General features: G+C 40.5%; 1 protein-coding gene across 4 annotated transcripts in view; it reads left to right on the forward strand.

The window, feature by feature from the left end:
• CCDC171 (coiled-coil domain containing 171) overlaps window positions 1–12,776 on the forward strand; it is a 179,676-nt gene that overhangs the window by 101,840 nt on the left and 65,060 nt on the right. For all 4 annotated transcript variants that reach the window (XM_038769913.1, XM_038769916.1, XM_038769917.1 and 1 more), the window contains 3 exons: window positions 5,143–5,354; window positions 5,958–6,089; window positions 8,402–8,584. In XM_038769913.1, coding sequence (XP_038625841.1) covers window positions 5,143–5,354; window positions 5,958–6,089; window positions 8,402–8,584 — 527 coding nt within the window. The remainder of the gene's footprint in view (window positions 1–5,142; window positions 5,355–5,957; window positions 6,090–8,401; window positions 8,585–12,776) is intronic.

Below are 12,776 nucleotides of genomic sequence, written 5' to 3' on the forward strand. Positions count from 1 at the left end.
TGAGGTGCCCTCTGCCAATGAAGTAGATTTGGAAGGCAGGACGAATTGTATTTGGTCCTGGTGTTTGTGTTGTCATGTGGATTATTATTATTATACATGTTAAGCATTTAACATGTCAAACACTGTTTTGAGCACTGAGGTAGATAAAAGTTAATTGGGACGGATACAGGCCCTGTACCACAGGGGCTCACAGTCTATGTAGGAGGGAGAGTAGGTGGATCAATTCCCAAGTTGGTTAGATGCTTAGAATTAGGATTTGCTTGAGGAGATTCTGGGCCTAAAAAATATTTTCTGCAAAGCAGTTATCTTGAAAAAGCATTTGCCTTCTGTAAGCACACGAATGTTGTTGAAGTAACAAGTATTGTGGAAGTCCCTCTACATTGGTGGTTGTCAGTTTCATTCCAGAAATTTCTTTGGCCATTCAGTTCTCACGTGCCAAATTTAGAAAAACATTCAGAGTCAGGCTGAATTTCAAAAATTATTTGTCAGAATTTCCTTTAGCAATACATTATTCACTTTGGGTTTGTTTAATATTCTTCAGCTGGATCTTTGCGAGTTTAAAACTTAAAAGTCATTAAACTTGTTAAGATTAGGGAGGACACGCAACAAGTATGACCATACGTAATGAGACTGGGGAAGTTTTAATAAGGCCATTCTTCCCTCAGCCTTCTCGCTGACCTCCCTGCCTCCTGTCTTCACCCCACTCCAGTCCATACCTCTTTCTGCTGCTTGGATTGTTGTTGTTGTTGTTGTTGTTGTTGTTTTTAAGTTCAGTCCATGTCTTCCCACTCCTCAAGAATCTCTCCACATCAAACAGGAACTCCTTACCAACAGCTTTAAAGGACTCAATCAGCTCGCCCCCTCCTGCCTTACCTAGCTGACTTTCTACCACAACCTATTCTGCACATTTTGTTCCTCTAACACCAATTTTTTGACTGTACCTCAGTCTCGTCTATCTCACGGTTGACCCCTTGCCTACATCCTCCCTCTGGCCTGGAACTCTCTCCCCATACTATCTGATAGACTATCACTCTCCCCACCTTCAAAGCCTTATTAAAATCAAATTTCCTCCAAGAAGCCTTCTGTGATTAGGCCCTCATTTCCTCGACTCCCTCTCCCTTCTGTGTTACCTCTGCACTAGGATCTGTGCCCTTTAAGCACTTTATATCCCTCCCCCCCAGGTAGTTGAGGTTAGACAAGGTGTCTTTTGAAGTCCCCTTCTAGCTCTATGACTGTAATAAAATACTATTGTAGGTGATGATTTAGCACATGTAAGCTCTGTTGATTGTCATATGGCCCATCATATTATATGTCTATTTGGTGTTGATTTTTGTAAATAATCTAATTGCCCACTAGACACTGTATCAAGTAAATCTCCTTAGTTTCTCCTCTCCTGCCTCTGACCAATTGCTCACAACTTTCCTCTCATCTAAAACACTTCTCCCTCCTTCAGCTCAGTCCCTAACCAACAGCAGCCTCACAGACTAATTAGTGGAGAACAGTCACATATAGCAAAATAGTATAATGGAGCAGAAATAGTATGCATTTTACGGCCAGTCAGTTATATCCTCTCGGCTAAACAATCCACGGAAGGGGGGCGGGGGCAGTTCTCGGATACCTCAAAAATAAACCATATTATTTAGTAGGATAAATTATATTTTCTGTAGCAAATCAATCATATTTATTGAGCACTTACTGTGTGAAGAGCCCCAGAATTTCCATATTTTCACTTTGGTGCTATTGAGAATACCAAGAGTTTTACAACCCTATTTTGGCAGTTTGAAACTCTAAGCTTAGAAAGTGGTTGAAGAAAATTCATATGTATGGAATGCAGAGCCATTGAATAAAAAGCCCTCCCCTGAATTTTGTTGTTTTTGTTTTAAACCCTGAATGTATTCTTCCATATCGAAAGTGTCTGCACAAAGCAGTTGTTTCTCCACCAAACTATTCTTTATTGAAAGGAAGGCAAGTTGCGATCTTGGTTGAAAGTCTTTTAGACTGTGACCCCACTGTTGGGTAGGGACTGTCTCTATATGTTGCCAACTTGTACTTCCCAAGCGCTTAGTACAGTGCTCTGCGCACGGTAAGCGCTCAATAAATACGATTGATTGATTGATTGAAAGCATCCCATTGGTCGAATCTGCCCAGGAACAAGTGGCGTTTTTTTGATTGGCTGTTTTACCTCGGAATGATTCCATTTTCGGCCTAAAACTGAACTGGGCTCAGAAACGATGGTGCCAAATAAGCATTCATCTGAGATAGTAGCAGGTAGGCAAAGGATGTAGTTCTGCCTCACGGTCCGTTCCTGCAGCCATGATATCAGCAAATTCACCTGACTGACAGATAGTTGTTGGGTCTTGCAGTGCCGCAACCCACTCGATTGGCTTCCTGGGTCATCTTTAGAGCCATCTCCCCCTTTTAGACTGTCAGCCCACTGTTGGGTAGGGACTGTCTCTGTATGTTGCCAACTTGTACTTCCCAAGCGCTTAGTACAGTGCTCTGCACACAGTAAGCGCTCAATAAATACGATTGATTGATTTCCAGAATCCGAGCAGGTGTACGATGGGGTGAGCTGCCAGTGCCAGCTGTTGTTAATCCAACCTACTTCCGAACTGGGCAGTCAAGCATGCCAAGCCACGACCAGAACTGTGCTACCGCAACAAATCAGACATCAGCTGATCTGTATCGAAATGGCAAAAATCTGTGGCTGCATACCCGATTTCCCTGCAGGAAAATGAGGCCGCGAGTATTTATGCCAAGCGGCAGTAATGCTATTTATTGAGTTCTGACCAAGTGCGCTGCACTGTACCAAACCCTTAGGAAAGTACAACAAAAGCCAAACACACATTCTCTGTCCACATGGAGCAAGCAGCGTGGCTCAGTGGAAAGAGCCAGGGCTTGGGAGTCAGAGGTCATGGGTTCTAATCCCGGCTCCGCCACTTGTCTGCTGCGTGACCTTGGGCAAGTCACTTGACTTCTCTGTGCCTCAGTTACCTCATCTGTAAAACGGGGATTAAGACTGTGAGCCCCACGTGGGACAACCCGATCACCTAGTATCCTCCCCAGCGCTTCAAACAGTGCTTTGCACATAGTAAGCACTTAACAAATGCCATCAGTATTATTATGCTCTAATGAGGGTGATAGGCATACAAAATTATTCGACTGCACTAGGAAGAACTGTGATCGTGTAGGGAATGGAACAGATATGCTGGGATGTTGAATGTGCAATTGGACAGATGTAGTTGTCCTTCATCCTTGAAGAAGATGGTACTGATGGTGAAATTCACTGTGTGTGTGTGTATATATGTGTGTTGGTGACCAATTAGGCCAATTTGGGACTCACAATATCAGTATGTTGGACACACACAAAGACTGTCTCCCCCCCACCCCCTTTTTTTTTGATGGTATTTGTTAAGCACTTACTACGTGCCAGGCACAGTACTAAGCACTGGGGTAGATACAAGACAATTACGTTGGATACAGTCCCTGTCTCCCATAGGGTTCACAGTTTTAATCCCCATTTTACAGATGAGGTAACTGAGGCCCAGAGAAGTGAAGTAACTTGCTCAAGGTCACACAGCAGACAAGTGGCAGAGCCAGGATTAGAACCCAGGTCTTTTGACAGACTAATGCTTCAGTAGCTAGGCCACGCTGCTTCCCTGTGCTGTTATATTTGTTGCTTGCAGAACCTGGCACTGTTTTCACTCTTACCTCCGGGCGTTGTGATCCTTATGGAGTCTCTGCTCAAATAGAGCCACTCCTTACATTTGAACACATACATGGTTAAAAATACATAAGTGCTAGGGAAGGCCGGTGGGTGGATGCACCTTGGGGTATAGGAAATTAATCAGGGAAGGTTTCTTGGAGGAGGTGATATTTTAAGAGGTTCTGAAGTTGCGGGGAGGGCTGAGTTCTGGCACATTTGCAGGGGCTGGAGAAGGGAATTCCAGCCCAGGAGAAGAGCGTGAACAAGAAGTCAAAGATTAGCGGGTCAAAAGTGGGATGTGTCTAGGTGAGTTTCGGAGAAACAAAGAGTGAGTTGGGGTGTTTTGGAGGATTGTTTTGTCTTGTATAGATTTGCCCATTGAAAACCAATCATGGGAATTTCATCTGAACACTCTTCTCATATGATTTTGAAACTAATATTTTAATTAAGCATTTTGTAGGGCAGCGCCAGTTCCCACGTTCAGAAACTAATGCCCACTCCCAAATGCCCCAATTAATTCCTTCCGTTATTTGCCGTGGTATAGAGATGGAGCTGGCTGGGTTTCTGTTTTCTGTTCATAATTTAATAAAAATGTTTGTTTGCCCAGCAACAAGAGCTCTTGAAAGGTAGAATAGTATACTGCTATATGTGGTATGTGGAATACTGCCGTTAGCTTCTCCATGCTTGTCATCTTACAATGATGGTATCATAAGACAAGTAATGACAGATTAAGACCTTCCTAGCGGAGGGAAAACTAAATTACAAGACTTTTATTAAGGCATAAATAAACCTATTAACCATTATCTGGAATACCAATTAGTAGAAGGAGCACTGACAATTTTATTTATCAACATTAAACACAATTATTAATTACAGACCTGACGAATCTAACTGTAAGCAGGACATGTTGGGTGTGCTGGGGCCTTAAGTCCATTATATGAGAAGGATGATTATCAAAATCCTGTGGGGAAATAAGTAATTGTAGTTGTAAAATTTTAATTGCCTTGGAATAAGGCAAATTATATTCTCTTGTCTCTGAATATAAATAGTATGGCATTAAGATAGCAAGCCTCACTAGTGTAAACAGCAGATGAGGGGGATATAATGTTTTCAAACCAAGGAAAAATTATAAATTAGTAAATGCTTTAAATATCATAGATCAATGTGGTGTGATTTTTGTCCTTTTAAGAAATTCTCTGTAGCTATTGTAGAAAATACTTAGTAGGCCTTGATCATATTTCAAAGTTTTTATTTCACAGCCTTTAAATCAGTGGAAGGAAATGAAAAAAACAATCTTGTGGTTAAATGACTATAGGTGAATAGAGAAATAATAGGAAAATTATTCACTCAAACAAATTTTATGGTTTTGAAAGGCAGGATTGCGATAATTTCCGAGGAAACCCAATTTGCTTAACCTTTCTGCTCTTCCTTTAAAGATCCAAATCGCATGCTTAATGAAGAATTACTTATTAGTAAAGCAAAAAATTCATTTGCCAAACTTATGGACATACTTGGCCTGGCAATGGAGAATGGCCAGACCGTGGACTACAAAGAGCAGGGCAACCTGCTTCTGAGACTGAATTGTGGACTCCAAAAAATAAACGCCCAGGCCATGGAAGATGGTCTCGATGTCCCGGTGCCTGTTATGGTATGTGGATCATGTAGACACATAATATAGTTGCAGTATGATGATCATTCTATAGCTCTCAAAAGAAGGTTGTTTAATACATTAAATGTATCACTATATATTTAATTTTCAAGCTGAGATTCATTTACAGATTATCTTTGTGCTTGATATCCTTTTCAGTGAGCCACATATAGATTCCATAACTTATTTATAGCTCTGTTTAGGCTAGTATAAAGTATAATGCATCAAAGTAGGTAGGGACAATGTCAAATGACAGCAGGAGGTTGGGCTTATTTGTGAACTTTCTGTTCCTTATTCTTAAGTGCACTAAAATGTACTGATCCAAGGATGCCCTATAATGCTCTTTGCATATGCATTTAATATTGGGATATTTTTATGTGATTTTTTTCAGGCAAGATTATCTGTAGCCTTTAAAACTAAGTAAACTTTTCCTTCCATTTCAACAGCAGCTATGATGCAGTTTCCTTTTCAAAAATGTGTACAACAACAGACTCCTTTAATTTGGTGTGGTAGTGAAGACTTTGAGTTTCTTACTAAAGTAACAAATTTTAGTGCACATAGAAATGTTTCCATTTACTCAAAAAAAGCACATCATTGTTTCAGAACGAAGTATCTGAATTTATAAGCAAACTACTCTCGGGGCTCACAGAATTCAAACAGAATCTGAATGAAGTGAAAAAAGAACTTGACATAAACCAGAGCCTGGAATTGAAATCCAATGAGTCTGAGCAATCTGTAAGTATATTTGATTTAGAAGGACTGGCTGAAAGGAGCTCTCCTTTTAGACATCTTTGACTCTCTGTGCTTTAGAAAAATAAGCACAGAACCAATCTAACAGCAATCTTTCCCCGCCCAGAATACTTTTCTTGCAAAATGCCACCAACCTGGGAAACAGATGTAATTAATACAGGGATGAAAAAAGTAGTTCATTTCCATAAACTTTCATATTTATTTTTCTATTCAAGAATTCTCTATAAATTGCACTTGTTTAATACAGATCAAGAATCTCAATCTCACGAGTGTTCACTCTTCACACAAATTGCATTAGCGATTAAAATAATAATAATAATTGTGGCATTTGTTAAGAACTTTCTGTGTGCCAGGCATTGTACTAAGCCCTGGATTGGATACAAGCAAATAGAGTTGGACACAGTCCCTGTCCCACATAGGGCTTTCAGTCTCAGTCCTCATTTTACAGATGAGGTAACTGAGGCACAGAGAAGTTAAGTGACTTATCCAAGGTCACACAGCAGGTATATTCATGACCGTAAAAGGGATAACTAGACTGTGCTAGTTCTAGACTGTGAGCCTGTTGTTGGGTAGGGACCGTCTCTATATATTGACGACTTGTACTTCCCAAGCACTTAGTACAGTGCTCTGCATACAGTAAGTGCTCAATAAATACGATTGAATGAATCGAATGAAGGAATGACAACTGTGGACAAATGGCTACTTGTGAGCAGCGCTGTCCAGAGCTTGCTGAGGGAGCCTACAAGTTTCATGATCAATTAATCAATCAATGCGTTCCCTGCCCACAACAAGCTCACAATGTGATGTGACAATAGGATCTAGGTTTCCTGGAGGACTGGGATAGATTGGGGATAAAAAGGTGAAAAAAGTCCGGGTCAACAGACTAAATTGCTACAGCAGTTTAGAAGGAGTGAAATTATGGCACCACATGACATAACTCTTCGGAAGTATTTCTTGGTTCAGCCCCGGCTTCTGATCCAGTGATGCTTCAGTTGCTATGTCAATCAATCAAAAGTATTTATTGAGTGCTAACTGTGTGCAGAGCACTATACTAACTGCTTGGGAGAAGACAACGGAATTAGTGGACATGATCCTGCCCTCAAGGAGCTTGCAATTTAATGGACGAGACAAACACTAAAATAATTCGCAGATAGGAGGAAGCAATTGGACAGAAAGATATGTATATGCATAGATGTTATGGGGGCTGTGGGGAGGTGAGTGCCCAAATGCTTAGGGGAAGAGGAAGTGCTTCAAGGGACAGTTGTAGGGGTTATAATTTGGGGAGATGAGCAATGGATTATTGAATGTCTTTTGGAGGCGATGAGATTTCAGAAAGTCTTTGGTTATGGGGAGAGTAGTAGTCTGCTGGATGTGAAGTGGGAGGTAATTCCAGGCAAGATGGAAAGCACAAGCCAAGAGGTAAGCAGTGAGAGACAAAGTTATGGCAAAGTGAGTAGGTTGTCTTGGAGAGAGGAATGAAGTGTGTGAACTGGGGTTTAGTGGGAGAAAGAGAGAAGGTGAGAAAGAGGGAGAGAGCTGATGGAGTGCCTCTAAACTGATGGTTAAGGTATTCTACTTGATCAAAGAGGAATGGGCAATCATTGGAAGTTTCTGAGGTCTGCACAGAATAATATTGTAGAAACATTATCCAGACCACTCTGCTAAGTGCTTGGGAGAATACAGTAGAACAGAGTCGGTAGATGCATTCCCTGTCCACATGAGAATGGAGGGTGAGAGTGAAGCAGAAGGGTGAGAATGTGTCAACCAGTAGGTGCACCTTCATTATTCTGTTCCCAAGTGCTTAATACATTCAATAAATACTACTACTGCTACTACTACTACTACTACCACCATTATTATAGCCCTATGTGCTCAATTTAGGGAGAAATATTAAATGAGGTTCTCACTGTTGAGATATTGAGATTGCTAGATGTATTAAAATAAAACATATCTTTCACACGTATCTAACTTCTAGAAATGTCTGTATCAAACTTTTTCACATTGGAGGGTAAAATTCTGGAAGTTAAATTAGTAAACTACGACTCCGACTCCGCCACATGTCTGCTGTGTGATCTTAGGCAAGTCACTTAACTTCTCTGGGCCTCGGTTACCCCAGCCGTAAAATGGGGATTAAGACTGTGAGCCCCACGTGGGACAACCTGATCACCCTGTATCCTCCCCAGCACTTAGAACAGTGCTTTGCACATAGTAAGCGCTTAACAAATGCCAATTATTATTATTATTATTATTAAACAATCCAGTTATTGTATGATTAAACAACTTTTTTCCTTTATCAGAAATTGATCTCCTCTGAGGAGGATGTAAATGAATGTATGGAACCAAATAATCCAGTATGCCAGGAACAGCAGACCAAACTGCTTTTGAGTAAACTTTCACAACAGCTACAGGAGTTAAACCATCAAGAAGAATTGCCCTCTGGGGAGAAAGATCAAAACCAAATCCTGGCTGAAGCTATTGAGGTAGGAGAATTTCCCCTGTGAAATAGGGAATTGCATTTTCCTTTGTGTGACTATTCATGGAAGTTTGCTTATACACCGAGTAGGGAATGTACTCTAAGGTAAAATTTTGCTCCTTTCATTTTCTTCATGACAATTTGGCAGGGGTTCAAGGAAGAAGATGGGATAATTTTCCGGAAATCAACAATAATCATGTTTCTTTGAAGAGAATAACTCCTGTTTCTAGTTTTGCATAATAATAATTATGTATTTAAGCACTTCCTATGTGCCCGACACTGTTCTAAGCGCTGGGGTAGATACAAGATAATCAGGTTGGATACACACTCTGTCCCGCTTAGCTTTCACAGTCTTAATCCCCATTTTACAGATGAGGGAACTGAGGCACAGAGGAAGTGAAATGACTTGCCCAAGGTCACACAGCAGACAAGTTGCAGAGCCGGGATTAGAACCCATGACCTTCTGACTCTCAGGCCCGGGCTGTATCCACTAGGCCATTGTTAACTGCACTGCTATGGGTGGAACATAAAGTTTTGAGAGATTTACTTGGGGAGTCTAAAAATAGTGCTTAAAGCTTTGTTTGGTTTCAGAGCAGTTTGCTAATAAAATTTTGTTGCCTTTTTTTTGGCAAAAAATGCCTTTTAGTTTTTTCCTTTTATTCATCCCTCTCTCAGCCCCCACAGCACTAATGTACACATTCATAATTTATATAAATGTCTGTCTCCCCCTCTAGACTGTGAGCTCATTGTGGGCAGGAAATGTCTACCCACTCTGTTCCATTGTACTCTTCCAAGCGCCTAGTACAGTGCTCTGCATACCATGAGCAGACTCAATGAATAGGATTGATTGATCGGTCCGCTATCGTCAAGCCCTGCTGTTGGTCTAGTATAAAGAGCCCAGCTTTGGGAATAAGGAGACGCGGGTTCTCCTCCAGGCTCTGCAAATAGAGGAATGTCCCCTGGGGCGAAGTCATCCGCGGTGAATTTTTCTGACTGCAGCCCCTCCTAGGATTTTTTTTCATGACGTGGACAGGCCCAGCAGAAATTTTGCAAAACAGCTGGCTAACATAGCTATGACTGCAGTGGCTACCAAGGCAACCTCCTCGTGGGTTATGGTGCTATGGCACACCGTTGGCATTATTTTTCAGTTACTTGGGTCAGAAATGTCCTACTGGTAAAAATCCTTCATCTGCACTTGTCACTGTACTATGCCCCTGCTCACCTATTCACCAGTTGTAATCGGTGATGCAGTGGGTCCATGGCGGCGAGACTGAGATTATGAGTAGCATAAGTGGTATTGGTAGTGTAAGTGGTTTTGTGTGAGCCACTTGTACTGTAATAAAAAAAAACTAATAATGAAGGCATTTATTAAGCACTTACTATGTGCATAGCACTGTTTTAAACACTGGGGAGGCTACAAGGTGATCAGGTTGTCCCACTGGGGGCTCCCAATCTTAATCCCCATTTTACAGATGAGGTAACTGAGGCACAGAGAAGTTGTGACTTGCCCAAAGTCTCACAGCTGACAATTGGGGGAGCCGGGATTTGAACCCATGACCTCTGACTCCAAAGCCTGTGCTCTTTCCACTGAGCCACGCTGCTTCTCAATTCCATTACATAGGTTCTTGGTCCTGAAGTCTCAAGACCAGGGCTCATCCAATGTTTTTGCACAAGAAACTCCATCGCCATCATCATCCCCCCAAAGAACTAATACATCTAGCTTGTGCACAGTTCTATTAAAGCAAAATGTTGTCTGAAGAGAGTTAAGCACTTCTACAGTTATCCCAGTTTGTAAGTTACACAAAATATCGCTTATGCCATTCAGTTATCAACCAATCAATTAATAGTATTTATTGAGCTCTTGGGTGTGCAGAGCACTGTACTAAGAACTTGGGAGAATACAATGCAAAAGTGTTGGTAAATGCATTCCCTGCCCATAAGGAGCTTACAGTCTAGAGAGGGAGACAGTTATTAAAATAAATTACGGATATGTACCTAAAGTGCTTAAAGGGTACAGATCCAAGTGCATAGGTGATGCAGAAGGGAGAGGGAGTAGGGGGAATGAGAGCTTAGTCGGGGAAGGCCTCTTGGAGGAGATGGGATTTTAATAAGGCTTTGAAGATGGGAAGAGTGGTGGTCTCATAAAGTTATTTTCATAAAGCAAGATTAATAAAGCTGTTACTTAATTTTATAGTCTTATCATTTTTCATTTTAATCCCATATATTTTTATCTTCTTAATGGAATATACCACCGAGACCCATAGGGTAGCCAATTATATTTCAAGGTCATAGAGATAATTAAATAGCAACTCTCCTTACATCATTTATTGTATACAAAATCCTTATTAACCAGCTTTGATTCCGGCTGTAAATTTTCAAAATGAATCCCATGAATATAAATATTTTCTAGACAAGCTATTGGCCATAGGAGTATCTAGAAAAAAATGAACAACAGAGTTCTATACCGAAGCAGTGTGAATCTGGAGTAGAAAAGTGTTTTTCTCTCCATCTCAAGCATTAGCCAAACTTACCAAAATGAATTTTTTTCTCACTACAGTAAATGTTTCTGCACAAATTAGAATATATCCTTTCACCATTTTTGAGAATGTTTACTTGGCAATCATATTCTGAAAATATTTCAAATATTAAATATTTTAAAAGATGAAGCTGAGTTAACCTTATGCAAATGTATTTCTATGAGCGGGTGTTTTCATAAATGCAGATACAATGGAGGCTAAAGAATAGCACATTTTTTTCCCCACAGATATCTCCTCTCTCAAAGATACGTAAAATTGATTCAATATATATTTGCTTTAACATAAATTCTGTAAAAGTTCGTATTTTAAAGAAATTGACAGTTTAAGCCTTCCCTTCCTCTTTTCCAACTCCCCTCTGCATCACCCTGACTTGCTCCCTTTATTCATCCTCTTGCCAGCCCCACAGCGCTTATGTACACACCCGTAATTTATTTATTTCTATTGATGGCTGTCTCCCCATTTAGACAGTAAGCTCGAAGTGGGCAGGGAATGTGTCTGTTCATTGTTGTATTGTATTCTCCCAAGCGCTTAGTACAGTGCTCTGCATACAGTAAGCGTTCAATAAATACTATTGACTGACTTCTGTAAAGTGAAAACAGCAGTGTGATTTAAAAACATGTTTAGCAAAACTCTGAGAATGCATTGTTTTTTGGGTAATTTCAGTATTTAGCAGTTGTGGACATCAAACCATGATGACATGTTTTAACCATAAAAATACAAAGCCTGACATCGCTCTCTGATGGGAGATTTGATGAGTGGCATAGTCTCTGGAAACACTAAGAATATTCTCACTATAATACCAGAAACTTAGCTGATGTTTTGATGAAATAATTTCTTGTGAGCTTTGATACTAGATACATTTAGGTCTACTGGGGGAGATACTGTTGATACTCTGAACTCCTCATTCATCCTCATAAACCTTCTGTTCCTTCGAACTCTCCCATGATGGTTGACCACAACACTTTCTTACCTGTTGCAGAAACTTAGCAGTAACAGTATTTATTGACTGTCCACTGTATGTTATATATTCTGCTAGGTGCTTGGGGAAGTAAAGCAGAAGCTCTAGACAGCTTCCCTGCCTACCAGGAGTTTGCATTCGTAAGGGGAAAAAACCTATAAAAACATTTACAATGAGAGTAATTAGAATATGTAATTGAATGTATTTGAATGGACTGTTGAGCACATATACCTATGTACAATCATAATACTAATTATGGTACTTATTAAGCACTTACTACTTACCAAGCAGTGTTCTAAGTGCCGGTGTAGATACAAGGTAATCAGGTTATATAAATGTGGAGAATGGGTATAAATAAATACACATGTGCTAGAGATTTCTGGTGGGTAAATATGACTTGGGGTGGAAGAGAGGGTCAGGGTGGGGGAATGGGTGTGTGTGAAAAGTTCCAGCTGTGGTGTAAAGAAGAGAATGGATAGGTAGGAGAAAGTGAACTGATTGAGTGTCTTCAAGTCAATTGTTAGGAGTCTCTGCTTGATGCAAAGAGTAGTGGGTAACTATTTGAGGGTTTTTTGGAGTGGGGAGATGTGCAGAACGTTGTTTTAGAAAAATGATCCAGACAGCAGAGTGTGTATTAAGGATTGGAGGGAGATAGAGACTGGAGATTCATTCATTCACTCAATCGTATTTATTGAGCACTTACT

The sequence above is a fragment of the Tachyglossus aculeatus genome, chromosome X4 (genome assembly GCF_015852505.1).
Source record: "Tachyglossus aculeatus isolate mTacAcu1 chromosome X4, mTacAcu1.pri, whole genome shotgun sequence".
NCBI classification, from domain to species: Eukaryota; Metazoa; Chordata; class Mammalia; order Monotremata; family Tachyglossidae; genus Tachyglossus; species Tachyglossus aculeatus.